This window comes from Giraffa tippelskirchi, chromosome 11 (assembly GCF_054371585.1).
Source record: "Giraffa tippelskirchi isolate mGirTip1 chromosome 11, T2T-mGirTip1v1.2.pri, whole genome shotgun sequence".
Classification (NCBI taxonomy): Eukaryota; Metazoa; Chordata; class Mammalia; order Artiodactyla; family Giraffidae; genus Giraffa; species Giraffa tippelskirchi.
The window spans coordinates 44,252,599-44,271,816 of record NC_137285.1 but is presented as its reverse complement, the minus strand read 5'-3'; the positions used below and the strand labels follow the sequence as shown (position 1 = coordinate 44,271,816).

Here is a 19,218-nt window from a genome sequence, read left to right as displayed (position 1 = left end):
TCTCTATATATTCATATAGAGTTATAGATTTTATATGTGTAGTGTGTTATTAGAAGTCATGAAACTATGCAAAACTATGTAAAACAAAATTCTGTGTGAGTTGTATGATTGAGGACTTCATTTAAAATAGTAATTTTCAGCTACATATTTTACACCACAAAATGTACAGACACCAGTGCTTTTTTTTTTTTTGCTAACAACAAATACAGGTAAATGTATAGATTCTTTATAAAAGCTCTAAATGATTCTAAATTCAAAGCCGTAGAAGTAGAATTGAAATAATCTAGATTGTTAGATATTTTGAGAGTACATGTTCAGTGCTCTTTTGATATCAACGACAGCTATATCTTTGGCATTGAAAATTCAGTACGAGTTCTTGACAAAATTTTGTAGCTTGGAGCTTCATTTTTTTTTAAACAAGGAAAAACAGGGTTGAAAAAGATATGAAAACTGGGAGAAAACTATTAATGATTTTCTTTTCCTTCATATGTTTATCTTTGGGACCCTGAATTACCTTTTATTTTATTATATGATGTGGATTGTATGAATCCATTTAAAAACCAACTGAGTTGTACCACATTTTAGGAAAATTATATAATATAATATATATATTTTATATTTATTTAGAAGCTTTGAAATAGTACAGTAAACACTTTGCAACACGGTGTATAAACTACAGAATGTCTTTGATATTTTGTGGGTCTTCAGAATACAACATTTTTTATAACCCACAGGTGAAAAGAACATAATCACAATCTCTCTTGTAAAGTTGGAATAGTTTGGGGAACACTTGATCACACAAAAATAATATAAAACAGTCAAGTTTAAAACAGTGATATTGCATTTATAATGCACAAATTTCCTTTATCTTTATGACTGGCTTCTCGTGGTGAATATAAACATCTAAAGGGCTCAGTGACATTTGGAGAGAGAAAGATATATAGTGCTGTAAACAGGCACACACTGATCGGAGAGGCAAAATCAGTTGCCTAAAGTTTCTACAGTTCTGCACGTTTCAACTCATTTCTCAGGCCTGCTGAGAGCAATTAGGTCCTATAATTGGCCATGATACTCTGCCGGCAATCTAATACTCAGTTACACACAACTAACTGGATGGCCAAGATAAATGAAGTTGAAAAGTTGATGCTTTTTGTTGGTCGACTTTGTGCAAATCATGCTGCTTCAGGTAAGTCCTGTAGAATTGACTAGCATATCCTTTTCCGTGCTGTGAAAAAGAAAAGAAAAATACTCTAAGAAAAACAGCCTGACTTTTGGTGGTTAGAATTGCACATAATTGTAAAAGAAACAAATACAGTAAGAAACAAGTTGTATCCCCATAAAAGACCCCTGTGAGGGTAGAATATTTCCATGTCCCTTTGGCTTCTAATAGTCATAGTCATTCTTCTGTTTGACTTTCTGAAAATGACAATTTTGACACTTATACAAATTGGTTTTGCAAGTGAAATGTGAGCTTTAAATACCAACGCCTAATTATGTTATTAACTTTTTAAGGTTATGTACGAAACAATTCCCACTTCACTATCTATGCAGTCAGAATAGAGGAAAAATTTGTAGTCCTTACATTTCCAGAATAAGTCTTCAGGAAATCTATGAATAACTAGATATATATTTAATTTAATAAGCTCTGTATTTCATATACTAAATCTACATATCATAAGAGAAAACTATACCAGGAAGTGTTTATGTAGTTAAAAATTAAAGGATGATTCACATTTTTAAGGTTTGTTTTATTTAATTTTTTAGAATGATATAAAGATCAAGTGTTTTTATGGCCTATAATTTTTTAAGGTAAATTTATCCCCTCAAAGGAATCAGTTTTCTCCTAAAGTGGGAGGAGGTGAAGGGGAGAAAAAGATATTACTGAATGTGCTATTGAGTTTTGAAGCAGAATAGCCAGATTCAATCATACAGATTTATGATTTTAAGTTTTAATTTATTTACAAAAAATAAAGGCTATTTCTTCCCAGCTATTCATTATCTTTGTAATATTTGACCTCAGGCACAATGAGAAGAGAAACTGCATCTTTTAGCTCAGTATCTGGCACATAAGATATATAATAAAAATGTGCTAAAAATCAAGATAGTTCAATCATGATTAAAAAACACATGTATGTGTATCTCAGAAATTAAGAGCTATGCTAAACAGCACAACTGAATTGTTTCAATCCAGTGAATAGTTATATTTCTTACTCTTTCTTACGAATGTAAGAACACGCTGATGAGTTCAATTCCTCTTGTATAGTATTTCTACTCATTTCAAGTAGATTTTCAAGTTATATGTTATTCTTAATTTGTTTTTGCTATCTCATTTCTTTTTCCTCAAAAACTCAGTTTCTGACCAGATCATCAAGCATTTCTTCATTTGTTCACCTTTTAGAAAAGACATATCAAATAAAATTGTAAAAATCAGGTACCACCACTGACAGAAATGAAAGTGAAAACAAGTATATACTTATTCTGTGTAGTAACTGGTATTGAAAATAATCAAAATGTATTTTATAATCTATAACATCATGAGTTATAAAATGAGTTAGCTGTAACCAGGGACCACACGGTAGCTATTATAACTTCCTTGGTCATAATGCTACACATAGTACTCTAGAGCAAATAGAAACTTTACTCTTTTCGAAGAATCAAACCCTACTTTCCCATATGCCCTTGCGTTCAAATTCTCTGCTTCATGATAAACTTGATAAATATGAATGAATGCTTTATTTTGTTTATATCAATCAAGATTTAAAATTCTCCAGGAAATTCAAATATTCAGCCATCATAGAAACTTGGGCTTATAAAATGAATAACTTATTGTCTAAACTGAACAACTGTGTCGCTGAAAGAGAGCACTATTAATAACTACACAAGACATGCTCTTGCACTTTTCCGATAACCCAGAAAATACCATCATCTTACAAATAATATAATTTTTGTTTTTAAAATAAGTTGGAGATATCACTTACAGGTTGAAGTTTTTTCTTAAACAGTATAAATCAGAAACTATTGATTTATAGGAACTATCATTCTGCTAAGTTCAAAACCAAAAGAAACTCAGGAATAACCTATTTCAACCCATAAACCAACGCTCTATGGGAAAAAAATGAATTATACTGAAAATCTGCATCTTAATATAAATACAGAAATTAGTGAACCTAACACAGGTTTAAATCAGTAAAATATCTCTAATTAGGTTAAAAGATCACTTATGAAAAAAGCTATTAGCATAGATATTATATGTTTACTTGATTTAATTAGAGTACCAAAAAAAATAGTGTTATGAAAATAGTTCACAGTTATAAGAATACAAGTTTGGCATACATTTTATTTAATATCTGAAATATAAACAAAAGCTTAAAAGGTTTATTTTATTGCTGCTTAGGGTTACATGTGTGCTGCTTTTATTTAAACTGCACCGATTCCAGTAATATAAACCACCTTTCATTAAATTTACCTTTTCCCACCTATGTGTTAATTCAGGAATGCAAATGTGAATAAGACAAATGTAAGAACTGAGGTTGATGGTCAGAAGAAATTAGAATGGAGAGGGAAGATTTCTTTTACTTCAAAAGTTAATTTTTTAAATGTTAAGGATTGCTAGACAAGCTAGAGAAAATAAAATGTTTTATTTACTAAAGTTACAGTTAGATACATCTTGTTTCAAAACTTTTAAGAAGTTTGAATACTGAATAATGATTATTCTTTAGGTGCTGAATGGGTTAATGTTGAACAAGTAGCACACAATAAAAAAGAAACATCGATCTTTTTACATTTTAGACTCTGTACCAAGGACAATTGTTCCACAGTATTAACTATTATGGCAATGCATTTGTTGAAGCATTTCAGCCTAGAGACTATGGGTCAAATACATTGAATCTCTATGCTTTCTGATGCATTCTATATATATTTTGGAATTATCAAAGCATAGTTGGAGAATTTCTGCTTTTTCTTTTCATTTCACAAATGCATTTTCCTTAGCTGTTCATTAGCATCTGCGGGGATTTAATCACTTGATATAAATGAAATATTTTACGTTCAGTCAAATCAAAAGTAATAGGAAAAGGATGATTGCCATTCCTTTTTACCTCAATTCATTCACTGCATTTATTCTTCATAATGAGTCATAAAAATGTTACATTTAAGACAGTTATTTTACAGTCTTAACTACATATGAAAAATTATTATTGATGTAGAAGAGATTCAAATACCCACCTTCTCATGATTTAGCATATATGTGTGTGTATATTTACCATGTATATATGTAGATTTTCAGCATATACGTACAATTTTAATGAAAGTTCCATGATGCAATTTTTTTCTTATATTGGAGAATCATGTTGTTGCCTTTAGTAATTTATAAAGTATGATATTAAACTGTTGAACACTTAAAAATTCTAATGACTTAAGAAGAATGACTATAAATATGTATCTTGCAAAAATAATTGAAAAAATCACTAGTGGTATTCTATTTATTCAGCATACTATTGTTTAATAAGTCTGGTGAAAAATAATTTTGTATGATATATTAAAACGACAATTTAATCATTTGGAGAGTCAAATTCCTCTGCTTGCGTAGCAAGAAGCATAATACCCTTTATACTTTATGACAATGTAGATCACAGAGGCTAAAGCAATAAATAAAGCTTATGAAGTGATCTAATCTATTTCCGCCACTGAAAGAAAGAACAGCCTTCAAATATCCCACATGATTGAGACTCTCCACTACAGTGAAAAACTTCTAGAAGCTGAGATCAGTAAGCGACTTGGGAGGTCATTCAAATGTTTCATGAGTCTCACGGTCAGGACACTTCTTTATGTATAAAGTCAACCGAGCACACAAGAGTTTAAGCCCGTTAGCCCTTGTAGGAGTCTGAAACACCTGCTCTCTGTTCCCTGTGTGAAAGCCTATCATAAACTGAAAGAGCATTTAAAAGCAAACCCCCATTAGAGATCTTTCCAGCTGAATAATCAGTTCTTTTAACTTTCCTCTGTCTCATTCTCAAACCATTTTTGAAGATTCTCTTCAAAAATGTCTCTAAAGAATTTTTTTTCTCTTCAACCCTGAAGTTCTTAAATGAGCACAGTTGCATTAACTATTAACAGTTACTGCTTTGTTTTTTATCTTCCCACTTGAATACCTATATTTGCTTTTCTTTTTTCATATAGTTGCATATTGTTCATATTATGTTTCCCCCTCTCAAAAATTACAAAAATATTTTAAATTAGATATGCATATAATTAAAACCATTACATGCTATGCTTTATTATGAATTACAAAGACCAAAAGCCTTATGTTAGTATAATATAGATTGTATTTCTAAATACAGTAGCTCAGAGCAATGTATTATTGAGTTATTATATTTATTTCATATTGTCCACACCACCCTCATGTTAAATTTATTTTTTTCCTTTCATCAAACAATACACCTCTTTATTCTACTTTGACAGAGTTAAGAGATTATAGACTACATCTAGAAAGAGTTCATTTGGAGGAGGTGATTTCCACCTGTAAACCTGATTAATCTTTTAGAAAGGAAACTGAAATAAATGACTCAAAAATGCCTTTAGAACATTCATGTAAGAAATATGTCATACAACCAAGTGTTTTATTTTTAGTTTAGTCTATATAGGCATGCAACACTTACAATATACTGGGCAGTTATTAAATACCTATTAAATTAAAAGATAAATCCAAGGGTATTTTAAGAGATAAGAAATCGACAAGTGTAGTTTTGTGGATTACAAATGTACACCAATAAATGAGTAAAATGAATCATTTCTAAAATAAGAGATAAACATTGGCACTTAATGTCTAGCAACTCTGACGCCCCTAAATAGTCACCATCTTACCTAAGAATCTGGTTACCAATACATTTATTTTTTAGTTATGATGTAGACTGTATATCAATTTAAGATTAGAAAATAAAAATGAATTGAACATCATTTGCTTATTAAGAATGGTTTGTGCAAAGATGGAATTAATTTCGTAAGCTGGAAGTTACCCTTGAGATCAAGCAGAGTTCATGCACTATGCAAAGTCCCGAATTCACTACCTGTGAAAATTTCAGAATTTAGTATTGCTTGGAGCTTATTTTTAAAGCCTGTTTTGTTGTTAGTTAAAAGATTTAATAGTCTTGAAAATACAGGCTTCTATTTGTCTACAAGCACAGTCCAAAAGTATGAGAGAATACCATTGCCTTCACATAGCTTTGAGGAAGAGAGTCTTCAGAAACATCATGAATTTCTTCTCGATAGAGGATCCATAAGCTTCTAAAATTTCTACATACTTTTGTGTATTTGTGTGTATGTGATGTATATGTGATGTGTATGTGTATGTATACTTTAAAAATACATTCTTATTAAAGTCGATGCTGGTGCTGTCGCTAAGTCGTAACCTACTCTTTGAGACCCCATGGACTGTAGCCTGCCAGACGGCTCAGTCCACAGTATTTCCCAGCAAGAATAGAGGAATGGGTTGCCATTTCCTTCTCCAAGGGATCTTCCCGACCCAAGGATCAAACCTGAGTCTTCTGTTTGGCAGGTGGATTTTTTACCACTGAACCACCTGGGAAGCCTACTAAGGCAATAGGCTATTTCATCAAAAAATATCTACTCTATGGGTTACTGCAACTTTGTCAACTATCATTAATACTTTTAACAGGGTAGATGTAATTATAGTAACTCAATTTTGTTTTGTTTAAAAATCTTTGTCTCTAATTAATTATATTAACTAAGAGTGCTTTTAAATCAAAAATATTGATAGTAATTAACTCCTTTAATTAGACAATATACTTTATCATTATTTGAATTGATTTAAGCAAGATATCTAAAAACACATGGTAATCATCTAGACACAAAAATTGTCAATATTTTAAATATCTTTTTTAAACACGAAAGAATTAAACTTTGGCATTAAAATACATGCTTAAAAATTTTACCATAATGATGTATTTGCATAAAATTTTATAGATTCAATGGATGTGTTACAAACTTATCTAGAAATGTCAGAAATTATGCCTTGTAAGCTTAACGAATATTCCCCGAGGAGGAAAAAATAATAGGACATAACCCTACCTAGAAAACTTTGGCCACCATCTCTTTGACAAACAAAACCCCCTTGCCTCAATGGTATCTTACAATCAAGTCTGAAGATTGAATTATTTTTTAAATCTCTGAAGCTACATAGGCACATATTTAGGAAATGAAACTCTAATGTTTCCATGTTTATGTTGTCATTGAAACAATTTCTGGAAAACTTTACCATAATGTGTACCAAGATATAGAAACTATGATTTGTTCCACGACTATTTGAAAATTATATTCTTTACACGGCAGTAAAGAAATAGCCGTGAAATTTTTTGTGAAGACAATCCACTCAATTATCTCTTTAATAAGGACAAAGGATCTTTCATTTAACTTAGACAAATACCATTATCACGTGTATCTAAATTCTAGCAAGATATCCATATGCTTCTTTAAAGAATAAATGGTTCAGGGTTTTTTTTTTCCTTGAAAATTATGGAGTTGATAATATTTACTGACATTTCAAGTAGTTTCCTTCAAAACAGCATTATAAGGAGATCAAATTAGTTACTTCCCTGTGAGGCTGAAATAACATTAATTTTCCAAGCAAAAGTTTGGAAAATTCATGCATGGCATTAGTCACTCCTCTAAGAAGAGGGATGTTATACCTGTATAGGCTTATTTACAACAACCAACATCACTGTATCACAATATTAAACCAGCCATTAGTGACATTCACAACTTCATCTTTTATGTGAAAACCAAGCAGAAATTCCAGCAATGAAAGATGGGAAAAATTTAGGAATAAATGCATAAGCTTTTCATTTTAGAAATATATAGCCATGTATCTAATTTATTAACCACTAATAGCCTACTTACACAGGGATAAGATTTCAAAATAATTTAACACTTTAGATAGCTAAGCTATGAAAATAAGTGTAAAATCTTCTGGGCTGGTAAATAAAATATTATACTAATAGCATGACTTTTATAGGGTTATTATAAAAAAAATAGAGATAGCACAAGTGACTTAGAAACTGTGTGTTAAAGTATGGCTATATATTTAATATACTTGACTTCCCCTAACATCATTTAGTTGCTTCTATGTCAAAACAAACAACAAATTAATAACAAGAATTACATGGTCAGAAGAGGATTGAAATGCTGACACAATGAAAAGTGAAAGCTAACCACTAGTTTTCTGTATCTAGGGGGGGAAAAAAAAACACTAACAGGTTAGAGATACAGGAATATAGAGACATCAGCATCAATAACTTCTTGAGTGGGGTTGCCAAATAAATAGACTGTCTAGTTATATTTGAATTTCAGAAAAACAATGAATAATTGTTTGTATACTCCATGAAATATTTGGGTATCATGTATTTTTATTTGCTAAATCTGGCAACCCTAGTATCAAAACATCAGTTACAAGATCCCACATATGATACTAGTTATCGCTTAGGAAAATGTTATGCTGTGTTTCCAAGAAAAATATTACACTATAGCCTCTAATTATTTCATAGCACTCTACGTCATATAATAAATTTGTACATATTTCCATCTAAAATGATTTTAAAGTTAAAATGGCAGAATTCAAAAGGAGATAAAAATAAAATATAAAAATAAGTTATCTATGGTCATACATGAACACAATCTTGTCATTTAAATTTTTTTGTATTATACTTAAATTTTAACTTTGATTTTGAGTCAGATACTTGTTCTGTGAGGTAGCCATAGCATATTTGATTAAATGTTCTTTCTTCTTTCCATAAGAAGTATAATTTTTAATTATTTATTCTAAAATTTAAACCTAAATATACATTCTCATTTCAGTTCTATTCTGGAAACTCATTAAACTACCTCCCTCTTGGCCTTTCAAATTAATCTAGAATAGGATAATTAGAGATTTGAAAACTGATAAGCAGTGAATCAAATCCAGCTTTAAAACATCACAAAAATGCTAAATTGTTAAAATAAGATTATCATCATGCTTGTTAAACATTAAAAATCATTTTAGTTATGTTCTAATTAAATGACAAAGTTTAAATCCTTAAACGGTTATATTACATTCCATAACTGTAAACTTTGTGTTTGATTAAGGTTTATCCTAATTACTGCAAATATTTAACCACCCAATAAAGTAAAATATAAAAGGAAAAGTCATGTAATACATTTACTATCTATGGAAAGTATCACAATAAATCCAGGAACAAGTTCAAGTTTTAAATAATTAACCTTTGGCAACCCACTCCAGTACTCTTGCCTGGAGAATCCCAGGGACGGGGGGAGCCTGGTGGGCTGCCGTCTATGGGGTCGCACAGAGTTGGACACGACTGACGCGACTTAGCAGCAGCAGCAGCAAGGCCAGTAAGAGATTCTAGTTAAATAGTATTGATAATGTATAGTTATACGTAACATATCTATATCATTAATAAAATATAACTAGAGTATGAACATACCTACATGTCTCATAATAAAGTTCTCATAGAGCCAAATAAAAATGTTGCATCTTTGTTTAAAAAAAAGCATCTGAGATATTCTTTAGTTGCCACAATGCCGTAACGAAAAAATTTGAAAATAACTTATGTGATAATGATGAAAAGCAAAAATACCAAAGATTTTAAAATTCACATAAAAACCCCAGAAACCTACAGGAAAGCCAGAAAATTGCCTCTAGCCATAGTTGTCCTGAATTATCAACAATTTCTTGCTCATACTTGTTTCTCTGTAGTGGATTGTGTTTTATGTACATGTATAAGATTACCTTATTTTTACTTAATGTTTGCTTTCCCATCCAGAGTTTACTGTAATTATATTAATTTATGTTAATTGGGGAGATATCTAAATAACTAAGGAGAAAAAAAATGCACTTGCTTTTTTTGGTTTCAGGATGTTTCATCTATTGATTCATTGATGTAGTCTAATAAGCTTTTATGGATATTTACTTCACTCCAGACAAAGTTCTGGGTTTTGAGACCTTAAAATGGATACACATGGATTCTTATCTAAGAGATCTATCCTTCCAATAGCTTAACAATAGTTTTACAGGATATTTTAAAAACAGCAATTACATATAAAACCTATAAGAAGTCACAAGGAGAACATATATATATATATATATATTGTTGTCTGAGAAGAATTCCCATTTAAGTAAAAGGAGTTGAATCTTGATTGATGAGTAGATGTCCAAGCAGACACGGTGGGGAGTGGATTTGTAGATGAGAGAGCATTCCAGAAGGAGAAAGGAATGCCAAAGTATAAGGCCCTGGGAGACGTGGTGTATAAAGGAGCCAGCAATCACTGAATGGCATGAAAGAAAAAATGCAGGCAGGGTTTAAACAAAAAAGCCCTTAAAGCTAAGAAAAATGTGAATTGCTGCAGCCAAAACAGAAAGCCTCTCAACATTCTTAAAGTGGAGAACATTACAGTCAAATGTTTATGGATGTAAATATATTCTGTAATTATTTGACAATGGAAGTCAAACGGAAAGGTAGAGGGATTTACATTAATTTTGGTGAATTAGGAAGAAATGTCTGGGTTCAGGGAATGCAAAGGAAAGTGTATCTGTGTCTTCTCACAGAGAAAAAGCAAGGATCTAGAGTTTATACTTCACACATCTGGAAATAGTTTGCATTCCATCACCCTAAATCTTCCAAAAGTGACAAAATGTTTTGCAGTCAAAATGACTGCCTGGATGTTTTGTGGCTGATAACTCAATTCTAAGCATAATTGTGACAGAAAAAAGCAGTTTTATGAGCTGCTAAAAGAAGTCATTCTATCCCAACAACCTCAAGCCTAGGGTTCCATCAGCAGCAATAAAAACCAGGGACCTCTAGAAAAGCATTGGACATTTTTTCCTCACAAATTTTGACAAAGACAGACTAGGCTTATAAGGATCACAGACTAATATTAATCATATATAAGATTTATATATGATTTACATAAAGATTTTGGTTAATATTTTTTAAAATAAAATACTGCTTCAGGGTTTCTTTTTTCACAGAGAGACACTCACAAGTAAAGTAAATCACTCCCTAGAAGCATCTGGTCTGCAACTCACAGAAATGGTGATGACACAGGGACAATTTTAATCATAGAGTTTAAAATAACCTATTTAAAGTGATTAAAGTTCTCATTGTTGCTGCTGTCGTTTACTGGCAAAGTCATGTCCAACTCTTTGGGACCCTATGGACTGTAGTCCGCCAAACTCCTCTGTCCATGGGCTTTCCCAGGGAAGAATGCTGGAGTGGGTTGCCATTTCCTTCTCCAGGGGATCTTCCAGACCCAGGGATCAAACCCATGTCTCCTGCATTTGTAGGCAGATTCTTTACCACTGAGCCATCTTAAAGGTCACATACATTTGATCAAATACTTCCTATGCAAAAATAAGTTCTGTTATATCTCAACCTACTAGTATTTTCAGTTATCATCTTTCATAGTGTCTACTTTTCATGTCTAAGTATCTTAATTTAAAAAAGAAAGCACATTTGTTGTTTATACCATCTCACAACTGTGAGATTGCAGGTGCAATCTTCTTCCAATCATCCAGTCTCAAGACTTGAGAGCTACCCTTTAGCTTAGTCGCTCAGTCATGTCTGACTCTTTGCAACCCCACGGACTGTAGCCCACCAGGCTCCTTTGGGATAGAAACCCAGGTATCCCACATTGCAGGCAGATTCTTTACCTTCTTTACTGTCTGAGCCACTAGGGAAGCCCTGAGAACTATCCCTGATAACTATTAATACTTCCTTTACCTTTTATTGTTACATTTAGAATTCTAATGCTATACTTTTTTCTCCCCCAAATTTCTCTAATCCTTTCATTTTCATTCTCCATCGGGCCCATATTACCACAAAGTTTGAAACTGCACTAACTCTCTGTTAGTACAACACCAAAAATTAAACCCCATGCAGCAAATCCATGCTGACTTCATTCTAGCATCCAATTTCTTAAGCCAGGGATTTAAGAGTGAATTGGTTAGAGATGTTTACACTAGAATCAGATGCCAGCATACACCATGGGCTGGCTCCTCACCATCTCTTTTTTCTTAATGTTATAATCTATAAAATGGGGACAGTAAGAATACCTATTTTAGTTGGCCGTTGTAGGATTTAAATGCATTGATGTCTGAAAAGTTCTTAGAATAATGCCAGGAACATATTAAGTTCTTAACAATTGTTAGCTACTATTACTATTGGTATTATCATTCAAATCATGTCTGAACCTATCCAAAACACGACTTTCAAACTTAACTTCCAATATTCATCCTGGATTTATTTGAAAGATTTAGAAACCTAGAATATTCACTTCATTTTTTTTTGCTCTCTAATCCCATACTTTTCTTCATGAAAGTCTGTAATTTTTGTCTATCAGTTAAAAATCACATAGTGCTCCAATATTGGCCCCCAAAGAGAATTCTATAAATTCTTCTTTGATTACACTCTAAGATAGAAGAGTCCCCAGTATTTTTGGTGTCAAGAATTGGTTTTGTGGAAGACAAATTTTCCATGGACTAGGGTGGAGGAGGATGTTTTATATTTATTGTGCACTTTATTTCTATTATTATTACATCTCCACCTCAAATCACCAGCCATTAGATCCTGGAGACTGGGGACCCCTGCTCTTAGGGATCTTTCCCAAAGATAACCAAAGCCACTTCATTCTAGCAAAGTAAACTTAGAACATAGAATCATTGAAAACCATTGCATTTTGAGAGACAATGCTTAATACAGTTGACAGTTTAATATCATTCACGAATATATTAGGTGAAAAAAAGCTAAATCTGTTTTAAGATGTCATTTCTCTCATAGCTGGGAAACAGCACTATAAATGCAGGAAAATTTCACTATTTTATAAAAAATATGAAAATTTTATTTTCATAGGAGCCAAACAAAAAGAAATAAGCACATATGATGTAAGCAACTGGGCACCTAACAACAACTTAGCTGTTAGGCCTCTTGCTTTCTAGGAAAATAATGATATCTATGGACCTCCCTGGTGGTTCAGATGATAAAGAATCTTCCTGCAATGCAGGAGACCCAGGTTCAAATCCTGAGTCGGGGAGATCCCCTAGAAAAGGGAATGGCTACCCACTCCAGTATCCTTGCCTGGAGAGAGGAGCCTGGTGGGCTACATACAGAACATGGGGTCATAAAGAGTCAGACACCAATGAGCAACCAACACTTTCACTTTCATGCAAAACTGAAGTGGAAGGCAGAAGACAGAAAAATAGAGAATCATAAAATCATGAGAATTATACTGGAGAGAGTCCAGTGAATAAGACATAAACAAAAAGTAAAATTTGGGCAGCTTTTCAGGCATTAGTCAAAAGGGCTTATGACATCATTTTCTAGTTCTTTCTGACTTTGAAAGACAAAAGTATAAAAATATAAATATAAGGCTGACTGAGAGAATCAGGTTTACCAGATAACAGGATTTTAAAGAAGAAAAAGGGGGCAGGAAAAACTTTGAGCTTCTGTGTGTAAAGACTGATTTATGGCAGACATAGATACCTGGTATATCTTATAGAAAGACCCAATTTTCCACACTAATAGACTCTTTACATTTACTTTATGTGATAATTTTAGGGCATTTGTGTCTCTCATCCAGGGCTATCAGAACTCTTTGGAATAACAATATCTTGCCCAAGGCCAGAATTTACTCTAAAGGGTTAGTACAATTGTCAAAATTCAGACAAAGTCAAATTGGATATGGCTATCTGTTTGTATCACTTTAAAATTTTTTTGACTTGAAGAAATAATAAGTTCTTTATTTTTCTACAATCATCAAATATATTCTGCTGCTTTCTGTATGAAATACAAATCTCTTGTTCCAAAAAAGAGTATTCTTTGTCAGATTATTTTTACTGTTTATTGTATATAATCAATATCTTCACTCACTGGAAATGAAGAAGTTAAGTAAAATAATGAGAATACGAAATGTTAAAAGTTATAACCATGCTTTGTGACTAACATCATTATGAAACAAATAAAGTTTAGTATTTGCTGTGCATTATACCTTTGGTTCTCTTCTACACATTTCATTGGTTTCACAGATGAAAAAGAAAAATAGTCATACTGTACTTTTGAAGCATATGTATTATGTGAAAGACTATATACTGCAGATGTAAAATAGTGATATATCATGAAAAGAACATTTGGAGTCTGATTTTTCTCTGAGAGTAAAAGAAAGCATAATTAGTTCTATTTAAACCCAGAATTTAAATTTTCTCCATACTCAGGCTGATGTCATTGTTCCAATTTTAACTGAATATATGGTTGTCTTGAACACTTAATGAGTGCTTCCTTTGGGCCAGGCACTCACTGCTTTAAATATGTTAAATAATTTAATCTCCACAATGAGCTTTTGAGGATCTATGTCACAGATGAGGAAAATGAGTTCCAGGAAGGTTAAAGAAATTACAGAGGTCATACAGCTAGTAACAGGCTGGGTCAGTATGTGAACCTTGGCAGACTGGCTCTGTAACTGGAGCTATTAAGTACACCTCACTTCCTTGACATGAAGATCAGAATAAAGACCCACTCGTGTAATTTTGTAGAAAGCTAAGGGTCCAAAGGAAATACATGCCTACTTTGAGAACAAAATCAGAAAATGATGTCTTGTGAAACTTAACCATTCCAAGCTATCATAAAGTCAAAATGAATAAAATTAGTGATGCTTAGAAGAATCTGTCCTGAAAGTAATAAGACTATAGTATTTTTTAAGTACTTACTAAGGACACCACAGCCTTCCCTGGAGGCTCAGGGGTAAAGAATCCACCTGCCAATACAGAAGACATAGGTTCTATCCCTGGGTCGGGAAGATCCCCTGGAGAAAGAAATGGTAACCGACTCCAGCATCCTTGTCTGGGAAATCCCATGGACAGAGGAGTTTGGTGGGCTAGAATCCATGGGGTCACAGAAGAGTCGGCTACAACTTAGCAACTAAACAACAACAAGGACACCACAGTCCAACTACGTGAACAGCTTCATAAAGAAAAAAGAAAACTTTTCACTGGTATTATAATATGCCTGAGATGGATTCATTCATTTTTTCAAAATTATTTCAAAGGAGGTTTGTATGAGGTATGGAGTGGAGGGATATCAATAATTAAAAATGCTTTTGCATGTTTCTAGCACGGCCCAGAGTAGATGTCACTGAGATGACCCAAACTCAGTTTTTTTATCTGTGCATGAAGCATAGTGTCCTTACAGAGTGAGGATGCCTGAGGCTGTGATCACCAGTAATAAAGCTGATCGGATGCCCTTTACACATTTTTAACCAGAGTTATCATAGTATTTTCCCCTGGATATCTTCCAGGAGTACTTCAGTTGATTCAGTTATTACATCTGTATTTTAAATTATGATATCGATCCTATTTTCACATCACTCTGATGAGTTCATGACCCAAAATCATTTTCATATTTGGCCAGTCTTGAGAACATTCATATAATCTAGATCTAGGGCAAACAAAACTGAAGACCACCACGCCCACAGTATAGTAGGTCTTCAATAATAAGTTTTCTTGAATGTGGGTCACATTGTTTGGGAAGACTTGTTTAAAACAGTTGGTTAAAAACCTTTTTACAGTTTTAAATGGCTGTGACATTAAAGAACAGTATTACAAACAATAGGACCTATGGATGTCTACCCCTCAGAATTAGAAAGTGTTGAAATGTGAAAAACTTTAAAAGATTTTTTAAAAGACATAGAGTTAAAATTAATTTCAAAGCAAAAGAATATGTCCTTTGTGAACTACATTAAATGTTTTTGTTTAAAGTGAACGTGATATTCCCTCATACCAGATACCTTAGCACACTTTTTACGAGCATTTAGAAATCACAATTTCTATGAAGAATTCCTACAAACATTTCTACAAAATTCCTCCAAACTCAAAATAATTTAAGTTCTCCAGGATGGTGGTTCTAGATTTTGGGCTCAGTTTTAAGTATGAGATGAAAATGAAACTATTCAATGTCAAGTATTTTCCTAAAACCAATTCTAAAGTAAACGTGCACTTAAAAATGTATACTTTTCCCAGTAACATTTAAATAATGTCAATATTTTGTTGTTATAATTGAGAAATAATTATCTTCCCATCATTTCATAATATAATTTTAAAATGTAGATTTCTCAAATCTTCAGTTTAATTCAAGTTCAAAGGAGTTAAAATTTACTCCATTTTACCCAAAAAAGTCACTGCTACATTGTCTAATACTAAACCCCCTTTACCTATATAAAACTGAGTGGGTTTATATAATCATAAAATATTCTAAAATAATTCTAAAATTATGTACTATAACCTGAGATTCATAGAGCCTATTTCATCACCCTTGACTGATGAGAATAACTATCACCTTATTTCATGTTCTCATGCCTATATTAAATAGTCATTCAGTAGTAGCTGCTACTATTATTAAATCTAGCAATAATGTTTAGTCAACACAATTCCCCTTTATTTTTCCTTTCTTAAGTGTGTAATGAATTCATGCCTCCACATTACTATGCTAATGCTACATTTTAATTTACTCTCCAAAATAATCAACCCAATATATAATGATCATATATAGCCTGTTTGCTAGATCTTCCAAAATAATTAAGAAAGCATGTATCACTACTAGGTTTAAGGAGAGTAGGCAACTTGATCTTGAATCACTAATGCTGGCTGTTTCATTTTATTTGTGAGCCACTTCATAGTAACTAACACCAAGAGTTTTCCTTAAAATTGCTCAGCAGAGGAAAATACAATACCTAAAGTGGAAAATTCTTATTATAAGAGAAACAAGCCAACTCAATGAAGAAAGGATTCAATATTTGATGAAGTAAGAGATTTAAAATATTTAAAATATCTTCATATAGATATTTAAAATCTATAGTCATGCATTCTTTTTAAAAATTATTATTATATAATATGAAGTCTTAAATCTTTAAGTCATAATATATACATTTAGTAGACAAACCCAATGGTATTTATTGTACATACATAAAATATACTAGACATTTTCATACTCAGATTTTGCACTATTTTCCCAAGTTTCCTTCTAAAACTGATTTCTTAATTTCTGTTCCTGGACATTTAATCATTCATTGCAATTCCATGTGTGAGAAGGAAAAAAAGGATTTAAGAAACCAAATACTTCCTTTCCAAAATTCCAAAGCAGAAAAGATAAGAAGTCATCTACGTAGAAACAGGAAGGGAAGGAAATATATAAAAGCACAGGCTTTCTCAACTGCCTTTCTTTTCTCCCCTAGTAAAACTGAGCCTCATCCCCTCACTCTTTTCAACCAGGCCCAGTGTTAGAAAAGCATTCTGCAGGAATACATCACAGGACTAGAAAATGCTATTCTACCAAATCACGGTTGGCATATGCATACGTTTGTAGTTTGTAAAGCTTTCTAGGTAATGTGTTTCCATATCTCTCAGGAGCAAATACCAATGTCAGCGTCAGGATATTTACCAAAACGTGCCATTTAAATCTCTCAGGATTCAATATAGATCCATTTTTTTCTTTTCTGCTCTCGATAAAGACAGATTAACTGATCGCTATCTTATCTGTGTCATATTTGTTTAAATACAACATTTGCTTTGTTACCAATCCCCTTTTCTTCTCAATTTGCAGTCCCTCAAACCTTTTAGACTCTCTTCAGATATGCTATTTTCCAAAATGTTAATCTTTACTTTATTCAGAATCTCCTTTAAGCATCTTAGTCTCCAATTTGCCACGATCTTCTAATCGAGGTTCAAAGAAATGTGCAATAGAGACAGTTCAAATTTTCTACTCTGTTGTCATAATCTGGTATTCAAGTCAACACATTTAAGTATTTGTTTCTGTAAAACACCATGAAGTTAACAGAAGATTGTGTTTCAATAAGAAGATATAATGAGCTATATCAAGCACTTAAAAAATATTAGATGTGGTAAGAACTCCGAAGATAGTAAGAGAAATCATATCCAAGGAGAAAATATCCTAAGTAAATTGTCTTTTTAGCTTACACACTGATATATTTTAGCTATATTTGCTTTCCCTATGTTATCAGAGAGAATAACCAGCTATTATATTCTAGTTAACTCAAGTATATTGCACTATTTATTCAAACTATATAAAATTTTATAACTGGAAAAATTAATCTTTGGCTAGAGCCCAGGGCAAAAATTAATCTTTGGCTAGGTAATCCTGTGAGTGGCAGTAACTGAAAGGGGACAGAGTGGTGGACTTTTTGAAATGCTAGTGATGTTCTGGCTACTGGACTCGGTACTCAGTTAATGTGCTTCCAGGTGACACAGGTGCGCTCCCCTTCTGGAAACTTCTCGAGTTATCCATTTGTGATTTTTGTACTTTTCTATATGGGTATGATGCGCATGCCGTGTCTGTTCAATATACATATCATACGTTAATCAAACTTTTAAAATAAAGATGGGTTTCTATCAACAAACTTGACTTTAATCATGAATAAAATTAATTATGAATGCAAATAAGAGTTACGAAAAAATTATGGAAGTTTGAACAATGACCAGGCAATGAACAATAGTAAGAAAATTTTTAAGGAGAGAGAATATTTTTGTGGTTATGCTAAACTTTAATAAACCTGCTGAAATAGTTATGGATTCAACAGTAGGGTTTCTGGATTTGCTTTACAAAATCTGAATGAAGAGGAAGTGTATTAGCTTTTGGATGAAACAAATTTGGCCAAGAATTAATAATTGTTTAAACTGGAGAATGTGGAGAGTTTAGTAAACTATTCTCTTTTTTGAATAAGCTTGAAATCATCCATCATTTCAAATGCTTAAAAACATAACTTAGTAGAATGTATGGGTTCTACATAACATTGTTCTCTGTTACCATTGTTCTTATCAAAAAGACTGAGATAAGTCAAGAACCAAGCTATATTCCCCCAGGAAAGATCTAGATTCATGACCTCCGATGCAGTCATCTGGTGAACAATTCTATGGTAAATAAAACCGAAAGCCACATTACTAGTCACTAGCAAGGCGATTAGTTCTGGCATCAGATTTATTAAAGATGAAAAGTACAATAATTCTATAGGTCAATCTCTAGGTTTTCTACATATTTCTGAACACAAACTGATACCAACTGTAAAACTACAACATTAACTTTCTTATCTGAGGACTTACCACCATTTCAATTAAACCTACACGTGAAGTATTTTATCTAAAATACACCA

General features: G+C 32.4%; 1 protein-coding gene across 1 annotated transcript in view; it reads right to left on the bottom strand.

The window, feature by feature from the left end:
• Window positions 1-611: 611 nt before the first annotated feature.
• PCDH10 (protocadherin 10) overlaps window positions 612-19,218 on the bottom strand; it is a 41,608-nt gene continuing 23,001 nt past the window's right edge. Inside the window, exon 5 of the mRNA XM_081538316.1 lies at window positions 612-1,225. Coding sequence (XP_081394442.1) covers window positions 1,206-1,225 — 20 coding nt within the window. The 3' untranslated portion in view covers window positions 612-1,205. The remainder of the gene's footprint in view (window positions 1,226-19,218) is intronic.